The 19,951-nt window shown below is 50.6% G+C and overlaps 1 protein-coding gene across 3 annotated transcripts in view; it reads right to left on the bottom strand.

Moving 5' to 3' along the window:
- trim9 (tripartite motif containing 9) overlaps positions 1-19,951 on the bottom strand; it is a 148,411-nt gene that overhangs the window by 73,997 nt on the left and 54,463 nt on the right. For all 3 annotated transcript variants that reach the window (XM_072489773.1, XM_072489774.1, XM_072489772.1), the window contains exon 2: positions 3,372-3,467. In XM_072489773.1, coding sequence (XP_072345874.1) covers positions 3,372-3,467 — 96 coding nt within the window. The remainder of the gene's footprint in view (positions 1-3,371; positions 3,468-19,951) is intronic.

Here is a 19,951-nt window from a genome sequence, read left to right as displayed (position 1 = left end):
AGGGAAACGAGCAGTTTAAATGCACAAGTGCACATTGCCAAGCAGGAGTTTGGTTTGCAGGCCTCAGCAGCAGACGGAACAGATTGCATAGGAACCATTTCCTGTTGTGAATCTTGTACCAGTTGCAGGACAGTGTCAAACACTGACTGGGGAGGGCGCAGGGGCTATCAGAGTCAGGCTTCACAAAGTGGATCTGCATCCATTGGGATAACACTCATTATTCGGTCTATCGGAGAAAACACGCAGGAGAGTGCGAAAACTGATGGAGTTTATCCTGGACATATGAATCCTGACCTCCCTTGCACCCTCCACCAGCACAGAAACATTCATCTTGGTGGGTGCACATTCTAGATTAGGTTTGGGAGTCACAATTTGGTGAGCGCATCACTGACACGTGTCCAAAGCTGACAAGAGGACATGACAGATGACATCTCTGACACTTAGGGGTATGACTGAAGATCAGGCCCATGCTTGCCCCATGCAGATGACACGGTTCTGGATTTAACGATAAAGAGACCGTCTGAAAGGGCAGAGACAGGCAGGGGAGCATCTGGCAGAGGTGACCGAGGAGATGTGTAGACTTGAGCGAAAAGTGGAGGAGTCCATCCAAATTCTGACTGTTGTGGCTCCAGCATGTGAGTGCTTGTCTGGGGTGGTTGGTGGGAGGTCTGTCTTGGATAGACAGGTCCAGCAGAACACGCAGTTGCTGCCAGATATGCGTAAAGACCAGCACTCCATCACTCTACTCATGCTTGGAGTGTTGCAATGGCTAGGTCAGAGGAGGATGAGGCACCTTAACCTCATTCAAGGAGGGAGTGGGGGCCATCCAGCGGCAGAGTGTGGAGGTTGTCTGGCATGGGTCATGGGGAGCTTGGGGGGGTGGGGGGGGGGGTGTTGATCTGTCACTGGCTGCTGAGTACCACCAGGCAGGGGATGCGTGGGACGAGGATCATCCAAAGGGCCTGCGGGGCATTGGGTGGGGACAGTGTCCAGCACGACCATAGGACCTCCCAATGTGTGGGGGCGATCGTAAGGCATGGGATGTGGGTGGGCATGTCCGGGGGCACATGGGTTGGGGAAGGGCCGCCCGACAGGTGCCGTGGAGGGTGGGATTTTGGGGTGGGGTGGGGCGTCTGGTGGTGAGGCCACCTGACAGGGGCCGTGCCATCCAGCGAGGGCTGCGGGGTGATGCATGTCAGGGGGTATCTGACACGGGCCGCGGGGCCTCCGGCATTTGGGAGGAGGGCGCACAGCGTGGGAAGGCTCTGCTATTACATCCTTTATAATGGACTCTAATATTTCTCCAATGACAGATGTTGCCAATGTTGCACCATAAATGTAAATGTCTGCTTCTTTGCAGCGGCGGCAGATCACAACACTGTGCAGCAAGTGAAATGAGCATTGAAACTGAGGGGCTGGTCACAGCACTCCACATGCAGGTCCTTCATGTTCTGTCAAATGCTGGTTTGCATGTTATGCTCACACACAAGCATAGTACACCCAAAGAGGGTCACCAACAGTACAAGATTACCCTGGATTTTCCAGCATTGGATGGAAAGGCTGTATTGAACACAGGAGTTCATATGATGGAACCTCCAGGAAGATATAGCAGACAACCACGATGGCAGAATGTCGTAGAGGAGTGTCATGTGTTTGCCTCATAGATTAAATGTACCCAGGTCGGATCCGGGGCCAGGACATCCTGGTGCAAGAGGTTGAAAGCTGGAGAGGAGCACTATTCAGTGGGTAAAAGGAACTCTCCTGCCATTACCGAGAGAGCCTGGCAGGCAAAACAGCAGTGGTGAGCACTTCTGGTGAATGAGACATCAAATGGGAGAGAATTGGCACTTATTTTCCCATCGTAAAGAATAACCAAATGAACATGACACGCTTGTATATCCAAGCATTCATGAAGCACATTCCTAAATAGGCATGGGTCATACCTGGATGCAGGGGTCAATGTCATTAAACTTGTCTTTATTGAGTGTGTGCAGAAAAGAAAAAAGTACAAAGGAGATGGTCCAAAAAGGGGGGTGGGAGAGTGATTCATGGAGTGGGGGAGAGGACCATGCAAATTGCATATGTGCCCTCCTAGGCCAGTGCTGGAGACAGTACAGCAAGTAGGAAGGGAACAGCATTACCCTGAATGTAGGTTCTACAGGAACAAGTTCAGCTTTCTGGATATGAACGAGAGGCAGTGTATGCGAAGGCTTAGGATGTCTTGGAATATTGTAAGAGAAATCTGTGCCATGTTGGAGATAGACCTTGTGCCTTGAACTGGTGCATATGCCCTACCAATAGCAAAGTCACCGTGGTCTTCACCTTTTCTGCAACTGGATCCTTCGAGGGTTCTACCGCACGCCCCTGCAGCATCTCAGTCAGTTGTCTACAGGTGCATAGCAACAGTCACCAATGTCCCCTTTTCCAGGGTAAGGGAGTACACGAAGTCTACAAATGTGGAGTCTCAGAGCCAAAAGAGTAACAGGATCCACGTCAATGGCAAATTTTGCCCGAGAGCAAACATCAGTCTCTATCTCCAAGGGAAGTTCAGCTTTGCATCTGTTATTTCACACAGCTCTATATAAAGCTTTGAATCCTTTACCCCTGTCTTCAGATCTGTTCCCATCTCCAGCACCAAATAGTGCAACCGTTCTGGAGGTTTTGAGGGTTAAAAATATCACAACTTCTGTTTTGCCCCTCTTTAAATAGCCAGGCTGAATCATAACTGCCGTGTATGCAATTTACACCCCATTCCCTTTCACAGAGCTGTCGATAGCGGAAAGACTGAGAATGGGAGCGAGACTTGCTGATCTGGGTCCCGGCAGCCATTTGAAACCCTCCACGGCGTCTCCATAACTCCATGAAAATCCAGACCCACCATAGGAAAACAGTCTGGTTTTGAGCATCTTTAATAGGGTTTTTAGCATTATTGGAAATGATTTCCAGAAGTATGATAAATACTATAAATCATGGTTCAGCAGCCAAGGCAGAAGAGTTTCTTCAGGAGAAAAGCTCTCCGCCCAACCGGTTTCAAACAAGGGAATAGGAAGTCAGTGAGTGCACCAAGAATGCATTTTATTCTTGGGGTTCATCAAAATTTTGAGCTTCTTCTGTCCATTATCATCTAACCAGGAATCGGCTAGTTTTTACAGATTACAATTCACACTGTACTGAAACAAATGCAAATGTCCTGTATTTACATCTCACAGCACATTAGAAACAGTCAGTCAATTTTGATTAAAATATAATTCAAGTGGGCATGAAATGAATTGATAAAAATGTAATCCACACTGAAGGGCATTTAACCACACTAAAAAGGTGTATTTAATTGCTATCAAATCAAATATAAATTCAAAGCATAAAATGAATACCTGGACTTGCTGCACCATATTCCTCAGCAGTGCCAAGAACTCTTTGGCGTCGTTTGCCTTCTCTGATAACCCATTCAAAGCTTGAGAGAGCTGATTCTAAAAAACAAACACCAGTGTTAGTAAGTGTTTTTTTTAAAGTTCCATTCTATAAGGTAGCCAGATTAGAGTCGACACCTGACAATTTTGCTTGATCATAACGGTAGGTGAATCAGAAACATGATGCTGCAGTCCACTCTCTTTACTGACATTTTATGGATAGTGCAAAGCAGCAATGATCTAATGCTTCCAAAATATAAACATCAGCAGTCCCTTTCAAATATTTCAGCTGTGTTTTATACTATGAAAGCCAAAATAATAAGATATGGGGCGGGATTCTCCGTTGGCTGATGCCAAAAATCAGGAAACGCGATTGGGCAGAGAATAGGTTCCGAAGCCGAAACCGCGGCGATTTGATGGCAAATCACAATTCTCCATCATCTCAACAGTGGCTTCAGTGTGGTCCCGAACACATGTACAGTAAACACAGTTTGCATATTAGCGGGCCTAACCCGGTATTCTCTGGGGCCTCTGTGAGTCTCCGCATCCGATGGGCCGAGTCCCCGACGTCGCAGTTAACTTGCGCTTTTAGAAATCATGAAACCGGCGCTGCTGAGGGAGAGACGGGTACGAAAAATGGCCAACATCGGCACAGTTTGCTGACAGTTGTGCCACTGGCCGGGGGGCTTCTGCCAGGAACCGGGGGAGTAGCAGGGAGTGACTAGGAGATGGGCTGTGGAATCAAGATGGATGGGCACTGAACACCATTGCCGCAGCCAGAGAGGCAACCATGCAGCTGTGCATTCTGCTGACAGCCCACAACTTAGGACAAAGGGTCGTATAGGTGTTCTCCCCCCCCCCCCCCCCCGCCCCCCCCAGGCCACCCCCTAGGTGCCCTCTGGCCCCAGCCCACCCATCAGTTGTATGGCCGCACTCCAGCACAACCAGTGTCATCTTATTGGCTGGGATGAGTGTGTGCGGGGAGTGTAATGTGTAGATGCGACTGCAGCTTGTCAGCCTCTCGAGAGTCAATCACGGACCCGGTGAATCCCGCACCGTTTTTCATTGGAATCAATTGTGTTCCATATGGCGCTGGTGCTTGCCCCTCAATAGTAGCGGAATCGGTTCAGGTTTGGCGGCAGCGTTGCTGTCGTGGAACTCCACGAATCCTGCCCCGGCGTCAACACTTAGTCTCAGGAACGGAGAATCCAGTTCATGTTTTTTATTCTTTAGTTGTCACAAAATGTAATCGGTGCATGAAGGTACAAGTTCAGTCTATTTCAAGTCTGCAATAAGACTTAAGTGACCATTGAAAACTTATGAAGCTCTTGTAATCATTTAATTATGTATGAGATCAACAGTATGTGAAGACAAACACAAAACATGTGAGGGGTAGTGTGGTGTACCACTGTAATAGGAGATGTAAGGTAGGACCTGCACGACAGGTTCGCCGGTAGCTCCTGCCGACTGGCTCCGCCCACGGAGAACTGTATCAATATGTATGACCTCCAGTGCCCTGCCATTTCGCCAGCTGCAGCAGGAGGCCACGCATCGGACTGTAATAAAGCCACAGTTGTACCCAACTTTAGTCTTTGTGCAATTGATCGTGCATCAATTTATTACAGTCAGATTTTCCACAGAATGGATATCCGAATTAAGCCCGATCGCCTGCAGCTGGATCCTCACTCGCCCGACGCCAGGAAAGACTTTACTCACTGGCTAGCATGTTTCGAGGCTTACATCAACGCGGCGCACCCCGCGCCAACGGAGGCTCAGAAGATAAACGTCCTGTACTCCAGACTGAGCTCCAGTATGTTCCCCTTGATCCAAGACGCCACGACTTACATAAAAGCAATGGAACTCCTCAAAGAACACTACGCGCAGAAGGCGAACACGCTCTTCGCTAGGCAAAGCAGCAATTGCCACCCGCTCGCAACTACCTAGTGAGTCCATCGAAGACTTCTGGCGGGCCCTAATTCCACTCGTCCAGGACTGTGACTGTCAGGCCGTCACGGACGCTGAACACGCGAATTTCCTCATGCGCGATGCCTTCGTGACGGGGATTGCGTCGGACCGCATCCGAGAATGATTGCTGGAAGGGGCCACGCTTGATCTAGCGGAGACGAAAACCTTGGCACTCTCCATGACGGTCGCATCCCGTAACGTACAATTGTACCTCTCCTGCCGCGCTGCCCACCCTTCTACCCCTTCCTACCCCTCCTGGACCCCGCCGATGACCTCCTCAGCCGGGGCCCTGCCTTCACAATACGCCTGCGGCGCACGCCGATCCGCGCACCCCGGGGGTCCCTGCTGCTACTTCTGCGGTCAGCAGAAGCACCCCCGCCAACACTGCCCGGCCCACACTGCAGTTTGTAAAGCCTGCAGTAAAAAAGGGCCACTTCGCGGCTTTGTCCAGGCCCGCGCAGTCGCTGCGATCGCGCCCACTATCGCCCCCTCCCCCACGCCAAACGCACAATGGGAGCCACCATCTTCTCCTCCCAGGTCCATGTGCTACCAATGGGCGCCGCCATCTTGTCCCCCTTCGGCCACGTGCACCCCATGGGTGCCGCCATCTTGTCCCGACCCTGCGATGTGCGCACCGTGGGTGCCGCCATCTTGTCCCGACCCCGCAATGTGCGCACCATGGGCGCCGCCATCTTGTTCCCCACAGGGTCCCCGGACATCCCGACATCAGAACCGCACATGCTCGCCACCCGAAGCCTCCGATGGCTACCCGCAGCTCGCTTCGATGACACTGGACCAATCTCGCCCGCACAACCTGGCCACCACTTCGACGACGGTTAAAATCAACGGCCACGCGACCTCGTGCCTGCTGGACTCCGGGAGCACCGAAAGCTTCATTCACCCAGATACAGTAAGGCGCTGCTCCCTCGCGGTCCACCCTGCCAATCAAAGGATCTCCCTAGCCTCCGGATCCCACTCAGTCCCAATCCGAGGTCTTTGTACAGTCACCCTCACGGTCCAGGGCGTAGAATTTAGTAACTTCCGCCTCTATGTCCTTCCTAATCTCTGCACTGCACTCCTGTTGGGCCTGGACTTCCAGTGCAACCTCCAGAGCCTCACTCTCAAATTCGGCGGGCCCTTACCGTTTGCGGCCTCGCAACCCTCAAGGTCGATCTCCCCTCCCTTTTTGCCAATCTAACTGCAGATTGCAAGCCCGTTGCCACTAGGAGCAGACGGTACAGCACCCAGGACAAGACCTTCATCAGGTCCGAAGTCCAGCGGCTGCTTAAGGAGGGTATTATCGAGGCCAGCAACAGGCCCTGGAGAGCCCAAGTGATCGTGGTTAAAACGGGGGAGAAACACAGGATGGTCGTGGACTACAGCCAGACCATCAATTGGTACACGCAGCTCGACGCGTGCCCCCTCCCACGCATATCTGATATGGTCAATCAGATTGCGCAGTACCGGGTCACCTCAACAATTGACCTGAAATCCGCCTACCACCAGCTCCCCATCCAGAGGTCGGACCGGCCATACACTGCCTTTGAGGCGGACCACTTCCTCAGGGTCCCTTTCGGTGTCACAAATGGGGTCTCGGTCTTCCAACGAGAGGTGGACCGAATGGTCGACCAGTACGGTTTGCGGGCCACCTTTCCGTACTTAGATAATGTCACCATCTGCGGCCATGACCAGCAGGACCACGATGCCAACCTCAATAAATTCGATAAGACCGCACTGCCACTCTTCTCAACCTGACCTACAACAAAGAGAAGTGTGTGTTCAGCACGACCTGGTTAGCCATTTTCGGCTATGTAGTTCAAAACGGACTTCTCGGGCCCGACCCCGACCGTATGTGCCCCCTCATGGAACTTCCCCTCCCCCACTGCCCCAAGGCCATCAAACGCTGCATGGGGTTCTTTTCATACTACGCTCAGTGGGTCCCAAACTATGCGGACAAGGCCCACCCACTGATCCAGTCCACCCAATTGCCCCTCGCGGCCGAGGCACATCACGCTTTCGTCCGCATCTGAGCAGACATCGCCAAGGCTGGGATGCGCGCAGTGGACGAGTCACTGCCTTTTCAAGTAGAAAGCGACACTTCAGACGTCGCCCTTGCCGCCACTCTAAACCAGGCAGGCAGACCCGTGGCATTCTTTTCCCGCAACCTTCATGCCTCTGAAATTCGACACTCATCCGTCGAAAAGGAGGCCCAAGCTATCGTTGAAGCTGTGCGGCATTGGAGACATTACCTGGCGGTAAGAGATTCACTCTCCTTACGGACCAACGGTCGGTAGCCTTCATGTTCAATAACACACAGCGGGGCAAGATCAAAAATGATAAAATCTTGCGGTGGAGAATCGAGCTCTCCACCTATAATTACGAGATTTTGTATCGCCCCGGTAAACTCAACGAGCCCCCAGACGCCCTCTCCCGAGGTACATGTGCCAGCGCACAAGTGGACCAACTCCGGGCACTACACGACAGCCTTTGTCACCCAGGGGTCACTCGATTGTACCATCTGGTCAAAGCTCGCAATCTGCCCTACTCCGTCGAGGAAGTAAGGACAGTCACCAGGGACTGCCAGGTCAGTGTGGAGTGCAAGCCGCACTTCTACCGGCCAGACCGTGCGCGCCTGGTGAAGGCTTCCCGCCCCTTTGAACGCCTCAGCGTGGATTTCAAAGGGCCCCTCCCCTCCACCGACCGTAACACGTACATTCTCAGTGTGGTCGATGGGTATTCCAGATTCCCCTTAGCCATCCCATGCCCCGATATGACATCTGCCACCGTTACCAAGGCCCTCAGCACCATCTTCGCTTTGTTCGGTTTCCCCGCCTACATCCATAGTGACAGGGGATTCTCATTCATGAGCGATGAGCTGTGTCAGTTCCTGCTCAGCAGGGGTATAGCCTCCAGCAGGACGACCAGCTATAATCTCTGGGGGAAATGGGCAAGTAGAATGGGACGGTTTGGAGGGTCGTCCAGCTGGCCCTACGGTCCAGGAACCTCCCAGCCTCTCACTGGCAGGAGGTCCTCCCTGACGCTCTACACTCCATCCGGTCACTATTGTGCACCGCCACTAATAACACACCCCATGAACTTGTTTTTACCTTCCCCAGGAAGTCCACATCCGGGGTGTCGCTCCCGACTTCGCTCGCTGCTCCAGGACAGGTCCTTCTCCGTAGGCACGTCAGACTCCACAAGGCGGACCCCTTGGTGGACAGGGTTCACCTGCTCCACGCCAACTCTCAATATGCTTACGTTGAGTTCCCCGACGGCTGCCAAGATACTGTCTCACTCAGGGACCTGGCACCGTCAGGTTCCACCCCAACACACCCCTCCACAAATGCACCCCCCCCCCCCCCCCACCTCGCCGCCAATATTGATCCCACCAGAGCACCCCCCCCCCTCCCCTTTTCCACACAAGAGGACGAAGAAGACTTCTGCACGCTCCCGGAGTTCCCCGATGACTGGCCAGCATCAGCACCGCCACCACCGCCATCGGTGCCACCTCCACCACCGACTTCGCCGCCACCGTTACGCCGCTCGCAACGAAGCACCAAAGCACCAGACTGGCTGAACTTTTGACGGACTCCGGACTGTCAACATGGACTTGTCTTTCCCTACCATTGTACATAATTGCACTAATTGTATATGGTTTCACTTCACCCCCACCGGACTCATTTTAACAGGGGGTGAATGTGGTGAACCACTGTAATAGGAGATGTAAGGTAGGACCTACACTACAGGTTCGCCGGTAGCTCCTGCCGGCTGGCTCCGCCTACTGAGAACTGTATAAATATGCATGACCTCCAGTGCCCTGCCATTTCGCCAGCTGCAGCAGGAGGCCACGCATTTGACAGTAATAAAGCCACAGTTGTACCCAACTTTAGTCTTTGTACAATTCATAGGATCATAGAATTTACAGTGCAGAAGGAGGCCATTCGGCCCATCGAGTCTGCACCGGCTCTTGGAAAGAGCACCCTACCCACACCCACACCTCCACCCTATCCCCATAACCCAGTAACCCGACCCAACTCTAAGGGCAATTTTGGACACTAAAGGGCAATTTATCACGGCCAATCCACCTAAACCTGCACATCTCTGGACTGTGGGAGGAAACCGGAGCACCCGGAGGAAACCCACGCACACACGGGGAGGACGTGCAGGCTCCGCACAGACAGTGACCCAAGCCGGGAATCGAACCAGGGACCCTGGAGCTGTGAAGCAATTGTGCTAACCACCATGCTACCGTGCTGCCCACTGCCCAATTGATTGTGCATCAGGAAGGAGGAGGAATTGTGCCAGAGTTGGGCCTACTCCTGGATGACGGGATGAGTCAGAAGAGCCGTTGAAATTTTGCTCCAACTTTCAGACTCATGGTCAGTGACACAAGTCGAAATAGATTTTATCTGATAAATCCAAAGCTTAATAACATTGGAATAGGTAACAAATTGTCTGAACGCTACGGCACAGATTGGGTTTTAATCAAAACACTCCCTCAGGGAGGGATCTCGTACTGCGGTGAGTTACTCAAGTTGAACTTTGGGGGTAAAGATTTTTGGTTTTGCATTGTATGGGCACAATACAACTGATGGGTCGGCTGGGGCCAGAGGGCACCTAGAGGGGTGGCCTGGGGGCCACCGATACAACCCTTGGTCCTACGTTCATAGTGGGCTGTCAGCAGAATGCGCAGCTGCATGGCAGCCTCTCCAGCTGCGGCAATGGTGTTCAGTGCCCATCCACCCCGACCTCACAGCCCATCTCCTGTGTTATATATAAAGTATAATGATATCATTATACATTATATCATTGTATAATGATATACAATGCATTATCATTGTATAATGATAAGATCTTATACAATCTTATCATATAAGATTGAAGAGTCTTATACAATGAAACAGGATACAATTCAAACTTAGTTTATTTCTTTAACAACTGTATAAATTAATGGATTAAAGAATGTTGTCATTGATGAGTGGATAGTTAATTTTTTTAAACAACTGTATAAATTAATGGATTAAAGAATGTTGTTGTCGATGAGTGGAATTTTCTTAAACCTTCTGTTACGCAAGTTTCCTGGAAACAGCACTTACAAATGGCCCCTTCATTCTTTTAAATTCATCCCTCCACACTGCCACCACCTTGTTGAGAATAAATAACTTCTAGATGTGTTGTTTCCTCTCAAGACTGGACTTTCAAGGCAGCACTGTGGCGCAGTGGTTAGCACTAGGACTATGGTGCTGCGGAACTGGGTTCGAATCCCGGCCAGGGGTCACTGTCCGTGTGGAATTTGCACATTCTCCCCGTGTCTATGTGGGTTTCACCCCCACAACCCAAAAGATGTGCTGGTTAGGTGGATTGGCCACGCTTAATTGCCCCTTAATTGGAAATAAAAAGACTGGACTTTCATACCAGATAACAGGATCAACATCAGCAGCAGATGACAAGGATCCAAAACTATAGAGATTCAGGTGGTGAATTGCCTGTTAGCTTGTTCTAACAATGCTCCGAGGCGCCGCTATTATTACCAGTAAGAGATAAATACTTTCATACAAACAGTGAAACTCGCATTGCAAATGCCAATTATATTGGGAATTGTGGCTCAACCTAACACTGTTGCAAGACACCCAGGGTAGAAGTGCCTCTTTGCTTCAGACGGAGTGCTGACTTTTACCTCAATTCAAAAACTATACTGGGTGTCATTTCAAAACGGACTCTATTTTAGAAAGGATTTTTTCAAGTTTAAACAACGTTCTAACCACATCAAAATAGCTATTGTAACTACATCTGGGTTAATTTCTGTTGTCTATATCTTTGGAATAAGAAGACTAGAATATCCAACAAAGTCAATACAGCTAATCAAAACTAGACACATGCATCTGGGTAAAGTTATCAATTCAACAAGGTGGCATTAGCAATTATAATTAATCAGATTATTACCATTACCTCTAGTCATTGTCTGTGTTTGCAGGCTCCAGTGATGGGATAATGCCAAAGTCCTGGAGTGACATGGACTCCTTAGTTGGTACTGATCAGATAGTCTAGCAACAGAAAACTGGGCATCCATGAGACTATCATTGTTATGGGCCAGGGTTTAGAGAACACCAAAGTATATCATGGAGTTCACCTGACCTACAACTGGTTATAGATTTTGGTTACGAGGAGCACAAGGGCCTACTCTTCAGGTGTTATGCAAAAGAGGCCTTGAGCACTTTAAAATGAAAAACAAACTTTATTCTACAAATTCAGTTAACATTTTATAAACACATACAATAAGCATTTTTATCAACTACAAACATACACCCCCCACACAGCTACAGCACTCTATAATTTCCCTTTTTCTGATTCACTCAACTAACAACATCCATAAATCAGACAATCCCTTTTTCACAAAACAGTAGGTTTGAATCCTTTACAGAAAACAGGTATCACTTTTAAATTAGCAAGTGATCTGGACACCGTTTAACATATATAGAGAGAGACCAAAATACACCTTCTTTGTCTGAATGCAGCTCCCAAATGTCTTAACCAAAAATAAAACACAGAGCCACAAACAGCTCCCAGCTCAAAACGAAAGTAAAAGCCAGAACCACAGCCCATCTACACCCACACAATGACGTCACTGAAGCTGTTTGATAAACACAAATTTCTTAAAGGGACATTCCCATGACAATCACCAGCAGAATCTTATTTCAACACAATCTTTAACATCACCAACCATTACAATCAAGCCAGATCAGGCTTGGTCCTATTAAAGTTCAGGAAACCATGCCAGGAGCAGCAGGTATATCTAAAAAGGAGGTCCCAACCTTGTAAAAATGCTACATATGAATACATGCATGCTAAACTATTTGTTAGGATACCAGAACAGACCCCAACATTTGTTAGGATACCGAATGAGAACCCCAAATAATTGTTTTTTTAATTTGTAAAACAGTGATAAAATTTTCCATCTCCTCAGGCGTGGTGACTGTGACCAACAGGTATATTTTATGTCAAAACAAACTTTTCTCATTTTTTTTTTGCCAACCTGCCCGAAGACCAACCACCCCGGGGCCTCTGATAACCTGGGAGACTCCCCCATGTACCATTCCACCTGGGCCAAGTTTGTGGGGACCAGTACTGAACGGTGCCCAGCTGGGGTCTCCTCGGCGTGCGACTGGGCGGCTGACCGATCCAGCGCAGCATGGCTGTGTGTTCTTAAACTCACTTAGTCATGCAAGACTGGGTCCCGCCCATTGTGGTTAGATCGCAAGGCGTAATGGCTATCAGGAGTCCTGGGGCAGGCCTCTTCCAGGATCTACCGGCTGCATCCTGTCCCAATTCCGGCGCTCCCTGGGTTTTTCAGACAAAGATGGATCAATGGTTTTTCGATTTATCCATCACAGAACCATATAAACAAGCAGCGAACTTACAGATAGTCAATCGGGAATGAGGCTTGCGTACTCCTCAGACAAGCCCTTTAAGCCGATTCAGCTTTGTTTAAAAAGTGAACTTCAAAATTCACCATTTGGAGCTGACAAATTACAGACAGCAGCCACAAGAATCAATTATCAATTTGTCAGCGGGTGCTGTGATAAAGGCAAAGACTGCAATTTTTCATAAACGGAGCTATCTGAACAGATAATGAAGCCTTCCAAAAAGACCTTTTGGAGAAAAAAAGGCCATATTGACACACTATTAAAAGATGGTCAGAAATATTGTGGCTGGACAAGAACATCTGCCAGCATTAGGTGTAGTTATTGGCATAGGAATCGGGATGCAGAAAGCAACCAAGCCATATCAGAAATGTGGTTTACCAACCAGGAAGCTGTCCCACTTTCCAAGATCTTTGCAAAGTATGTGATGCAAGGGCTCCGGGCTCACCTATGTAGGAAATCTGTTTCGGTGAGGAGCGATAAAAGTATATGCAGCGTAGTGGTAGCAACAAGGGAGCGTGCCAGTAACCCGTGTAGACAGTGGTAACCTGAGACCACAAAGGAGGTAGTTGAATGCGTTGTTTTCAAAACGGAACTTCTTTTCATAAATAAACAACAGATACTCAGCAGAACAGCAGTAGCAGGAACAGCGATGAAAACAGGAGCTCCAGCAAAACAGGTCTTGCCTACTGGTCATCCTCTTAGACTGGAAAAGCCCACCCAAAGACCGCACATGTTCAGAACCCTCAACAGATGCCAGTAAACCAATTACAGAGGAGAAAGGCTTATAAGAATGATGCGCAATCAATTGCACAAAGACGCAGATTGGGTACAACTGTGCCTTTATTGCAGTCAGATGCGTGGCTGCAGCTGGCGAAATGGCAGGGCAATGGAGGTCACACATATTTATACAGATCTTAGTGGGCGGAGCCAGCCGGCAGGGGCTACCGGCGAACCTGTAGTGCAGGTCCTACCTTACATCCCATAATACAGTGGTTCACCACATTCATTCCCTGTTAAAAATGAGTCCGGTGGGGGTGATGTAAAACTATATACACACAGTGCAATTATGTAGTGTTAAGAATGGGGAAAACAAGGAAGAAAAAAAAAAAGTCCACGTTGACGGTCCAGAGTCTGTCAAAGGTTCAGCCGATCCGGTGCTTTGGTGCTTCGTTGGGAGCGGCATAACGGTGGCGGCGAAGTCGGTGGTGGAGGTGGCACCGATGGCGGTGGTGGCTGGGCTGGCCAGTCATCGGGGAACTCCGGGAGCGTGCCTCTTTGTCCTCTTGTGCGGGAAGGGGGGGGTTGGTCTGGTGGGGTCAATGTTGGCGCCGTGGTGGGAGGGGGGGGGGGGGGGGGGCGCATGGGTGGGAGAGTGTGTTGGGGTGGAACCTGATGGTGCCAGGTCCCTGAGTGAGACAGTATCTTGGCGGCCGTCGGGGAACTCCACGTAGACATACTGAGGGTTGGCGTGGAGCAGGTGAACCCTGTCCACCAAGGGGTCCGCCTTGTGGAGTCGGACGTGCCTACGGAGAAGGACCGGTCCTGGAGCTGCGAGCCAAGTCGGGAGCGACACCCCGGATGTGGACTTCCTGGGGAAGGTAAAAACACATTCATGGGGTATGGTATTAGTGGCGGTGCACAATAGTGACTGGATGGAGTGTAGAGCGTCAGGGAGGACTTCCTGCCAGCGAGAGGCTGGGATGTTCCTGGACCGTAGGGCCAGCTGGACGCCCCTCCAATCCGTCCCATTCTCCCGTTCTACTTGTCCATTTCACCGGGGGTTGAAGCTGGTCGTCCTGCTGGAGGCGATACCCCTGCTGAGCAGGAACTGACGCAGCTCATCGCTCATGAATGAGGATCCTCTGTCACTGTGGATGTAGGCGGGGAAACCGAACAGAGCGAAGATGGTGTTGAGGGCATTGATGACGGTGGCAGACGTCATATCGGGGCATGGGATGGCGAAGGGGAAACTGGAGTACTCATCGACCACACTGAGAATGTATGTGTTACGGTCGGTGGACGGGAGGGGCCCTTTGAAATCCACGCTATGGCGTTCAAAGGTGCGGCAAGCCTTCACCAGGCACGCACGGTCTGGCCGGTAGAAGTGCGGCTTGCACTCCGCACAGACCTGGCAGTCCCTGGTGACTGTCCTTACTGCCTCGACGGAGTAGGGCAGATTGCGAGCTTTGACCAGATAGTACAATCAAGTGACCCCTGGGTGACAAAGGCTGTCGTGTAGGGCCCGGAGTTGGTCTACTTGTGCGCTGGCACATGTACCTCGGGAGAGGGCATCTGGGGGCTCGTTGAGTTTACCGGGCGATACAAAAATCTCGTAATTATAGGTGGAGAGCTCGATTCTCCACCGCAAGATTTTATCATTTTTGATCTTGCCCCGTTGTGTGTTATTGAACATGAAGGCTACCGACCGTTGGTCAGTGAGGAGAGTGAATCTCTTACCGGCCAGGTAATGCCTCCAATGCCGCACAGCTTCAACGATAGCTTGGGCCTCCTTTTCGACGAATGAGTGTCGAAATTCAGAGGCATGAAGTTTGCGGGAAAAGAATGCCACGGGTCTGCCTGCCTGGTTTAGAGTGGCGGCAAGGGCGACATCTGAAGCGTCGATTTCTACTTGAAAAGGCAGTGACTCATCCACCGCGCGCATCCCGGCCTTGGCGATGTCTGCTCTGATGCGGGCGAAAGCATGTTGTGCCTTGGCCGCGAGAGGGAATTGGGTGGACTGAATGAGTGGGCGGGCCTTGTCTGCATGGTTTGGGACCCACTGGGCGTAGTAGGAAAAGAACCCCAGGCAGCTTTTGAGGGCCTTGGGGCAGTGGGGGAGGGGAGCTCCAAGAGGCGCATGCGGTCGGGACCGAGAAGTCCGTTTTGGACTACATAGCATGGAGTGGCTAACCGGGTCGTGCTGAACACACACTTCTCTTTGTTATAGGTCAGGTTGAGAAGACTGCCAGTGCGGAGGAATTTATCGAGGTTGGCATCGTGGTCCAGCTGGACATGGCCGCAGATGGTGATATTATCTAAGTACGGAAAGGTGGCCCGCAAACCGTACTGGTCGGCCATTCAGTCCATTTCCTCTATGGAATACCGAGACCCCGTTTGTGACGCTGAAAGGGACCCTAAGGAAGTGATAGAGCCGACCATCCGTCTCGAAGGCAGTGTATGGACGGTCCGACCTCCGGATGGGGAGTTGGCGGCAGGCGGATTTCAGGTCAATTGTTGAGAAGATCCGGTACTGTACAATCTGATTGACCATATCAGATATGCTTGGGAGGGGGTACGCGTCGAGCTGCGTGTACCGATTGATGGTCTGGCTGTAGTCCACGACCATCCTGTGTTTCTCCCCAGTTTTAACCACTACCACTTGAGCTCTCCAGGGGCTGTTGCTGGCCTCAATAATACCCTCCTTAAGCAGCCGCTGGACTTCGGACCTGATGAAGGTCTTGTCCTGGGTGCTATACTGTCTGCTCCTAGTGGCAACGGGCTTGCAATCTGCAGTTAGATTGGCAGAGGGAAGAGGGTTGACCTTGAGGGTCACGAGGCCGCAAACGATAAGAGGGGGTAGGGGCTCGCCGAAATTGAGGATGAGGCTCTGGAGAGTGCACTGGAAGTCCAGGCCCAACAAGAGTGCAGCGTAGAGATTAGGAAGGACATAGAGGCGGAAGTTACGAAATTCTACGATCTGCACAGTGAGGGTGACTGTACAGAAGACTCGGATTGGGACGGAGTGGGTTCTGGAGGCTAGGGAGATCCTTTGATTGGCAGGATGGACCGCGAGGGAGCAGCGCCTTATCGTATCTGAGTGTACGAAGCTTTTGGTGCTTCCGGAGTCCAGCAGGCACGAGGTCACGTGGCCGTTGATTTTCACCGTCGTCAACGCGGTGGCCAGGTTGTGCGGGCGATATTGGTCCAGCATCATTGAAGCGAGCTGCGGGTAGACGTCGGATGCTTCTGATGGCGAACGTGTGCGGTTCCGATCTCGGGATGTCCGGAGACCCTGTGGGGAACAAAATGGCGGCGCCCATTGGTCGCACATGGCCCCGGGAGGAGAAGATAGCGGCTCCCATTGTGCATTTGGCGTGGGGGAGGGGGCGATAGCGGGCCTGATCGCAGCGACTGCGCGAGCCTGGCACACAGCCGTGAAGTGGCCCTTCTTACTGCAGGATTTACAAATGGCAGTGCGGGCTGGGCAGTGTTGGCTGGGGTGCTTCTGCTGACCGCAGAAGTAGCAGCGGGGACCACCGGGGTGCGTGGATCGGCGTGCGGCGCAGGCGTATTGGGAAGGCAGGGCCCCAGCTGAGGAGGTCGTCGGCGGGGTCTAGGAGGGGTAGGTAGGGGTAGAATGGTGGGCAGCGCGGCGGGAGGGGTAAGACTGTACATTACGGGATGCGACCGTCATGGAGAGCGCCAAGGTTTTCGTCTCCGCTAGTTCGAGCGTGGCCCCTTCCAGTTTCTCAAATGCGGTCCGACGCAATCCCCGTCACGAAAGCATCGCGCATGAGGAGATTAGCGTGTTCAGCGGCCGCAACGGCCTGACAGTCACAGTCCCGGACGAGTGGAATTAGGGCGCGCCAGAAGTCTTCGATGGACTCACCAGGTAGTTGCGAGCGGGTGGCAAGTACATGCCTGTTGAAGAGCGTGTTCGGCTTTTGAGCATAGTGTTCCTTAAGGAGATCCATTGCTTTCACGTAATTCGAGGAGTCTTGGATCAACGGGAACACGCTGGAGCTCAGTCTGGAGTACAGGACGTTTATCTTCTGAGCCTCCGTTGGCACGGGGTCCACAGCGTTGATGTAGGCCTCAAAACAGGCTAGCCAGTGAGTAAAGTCTTTTCTGGCGTCGGGCGAGTGCGGATCCAGCTGCAGGCGATCTGGTTTGATTCTGATATCTATTCTGTGGAAAAATCTGACTGCAATAAATTGATGCGCAATCAATTGCACAAAGACGCAGATTGGGTACAACTGAGGCTTTATTACAGTCAGGTGCGTGGCCTGCTGCTGCAGCTGGCGAAATGGCAGGGCAATGGAGGTCACGCATATTTATACAGATCTTAGTGGGCGGAGCCAGTCGGTAGGGGCTACCGGCGAACCTGCAGTGCAGGTCCTACCTTACATCCCCTAATACAGTGGTTCACCACAAAGAACACTCTGTACTCACAATGTTACTCCAACATAAACATAAGCACAAAGGGGCCAGCAGCCAGATTGACCAGGGTGATGATGACTTAAAACGGAAAAATCTTCCAACTGGAAAATATACAGGCCTTCCACAATGTGAATGTGACAATGTATGGATGAAGTCAAACAGTTGCTTTTGCTACTATCAGCATCATATTGTGTATTTACAGCACAGAAGGAGACCATTCGGCCCATCGTGTCTGCAGCAGCTCCCAAAGGGGCAACCTAGCTAATCCCATTCCCTAGCCCCATCCCCATTGCCCTCTAAATTCATCACTTTCAAAAAAAATCCAGCTCTCTTTTGAAACCTCCTCTGGAATCCACCTCCACCACTCTACCAGGCAGCGCATTCCAAACCCCAACAAATCTGATTCAAGAAGTTTTTCCTCATCTCACTCCTAGTTCTCTTGCTGACCATCTTGAAATTGTGACCCCCAGTCACTGTCATACCAACGAGAGGAAACAGAATATCCTTCTTTACCCTGTCAAAATAGTTCTGAATTTTGAACACCTCAATGAGGTCGCCTCTTAATCTTCTCTGCTCCAAGGAGAACAAGCCCAATTTCTACTATCGTCTCTTGTATCTATACTCAAAAAAAGGGGCAAGCACACGCTCACAGCCCAGCAAGAGTGAGCGCAAACATCTTGCCATTCATATATACAAATGGATTGTTGGAAGTCAATGATACAACCTATGAATACTAATGGGTCACCCATTCATTACATTGGTACACTGACATTGAAATGCAACTACAGCCAGTCTGAATGGAAACCACAATTATCCTACTTTTAGACACAAGCGGATCAACAAAAGCAAGGTTATCATGTAGTGATCTCAACATTGTGACCATTGTAGCCACCTGGGTTGGCCACTTCCTGACTTAAAATGGAGATCTGCAAAGAATGCAGGGAAATTCAGTCAAGCCAGGAAAAACTAGCAGGTGCTAAGTATCCTGTGTATTAGAACTTGCAGAAACCCAGACAGCACTGAAACCAACAGCCATCTGCATATTAATGAGCGATCCCCAGGTACAATTGAAACATTTAAGGTAAATAAGGCCAAGCCAGACTCCTCGGTGCCAGCAGGAGCCAAGACAAAGGAAGGCCAACGGACACTTAGGGACCGCCCAGCGATCAGGGAATAGCTCCAGTATTGGAGAAATCGATCCAAGTGATCAGAACGCTGTCCAATCACTTGGAACCAGATACGGGATCCGCCCCGAACGGCGTGAAGCCCCTGGGGACTATAAAGTAGAGTCCCCAAGTTCAATTTGTCCTTCTTGGCAGGGTCATTCAGCAGCTCGAAACAACCCTTTACAGTGAACTGCCTAGCTGCCGCATCAACCAAGTAAGTCTCCAGTCAACCCTCGCTACGGGATAGGCGCTCCTAGCTACCAGTCTATACCAGCTTTGAATCCTGCAGACTCAGGATCGAACGAAAGGCCATTTATTCCCCCGACCTGGTGGGCCAGTTCCGAAGCTAAGTTTTTAGCGATAGGCCTTTTAGCGATAGAAATAGTCTAGTAAGTAGTTTTATGCGTGAGTAGTGATTTACTGTGTATAATAAATGTGTTTTGATTTGAATCTTACTAATTGGTGTATTGAGTTAGTGATCAGCACTTGAACTTGAACCTCGTGGCGGTATCATAAAGATACCTGGCGACTATAGAGCAAAGGTTATAGAAGCAGAGCAAATTAAGTAAAGACACAACGGGCAACAAATTAAGATCCAACCAAAGTTAGCAACACCATATACAAAATTACCAATACCATGTGCAGCAGAAGAGGCCAAGAATAATTGCACTGACTCAGCCCATGACCTACAGCAGTTCCGGACAAATTTAATGTTGTCAGAATCTCTAGGTACTGTACTAACCCTCAAAGAAGATGCAATTCTGTCAATCAATCCTCTGAGAAAGTGCAGCGTGCACATACAGGAGAAGCTTAAGAGCAAGTTGTACAA

This window comes from Scyliorhinus torazame, chromosome 2 (assembly GCF_047496885.1).
Source record: "Scyliorhinus torazame isolate Kashiwa2021f chromosome 2, sScyTor2.1, whole genome shotgun sequence".
NCBI classification, from domain to species: domain Eukaryota; kingdom Metazoa; phylum Chordata; class Chondrichthyes; order Carcharhiniformes; family Scyliorhinidae; genus Scyliorhinus; species Scyliorhinus torazame.
Note: the sequence above shows the minus strand (reverse complement) of the source record. Positions and strands in the feature narration are given on the sequence as shown.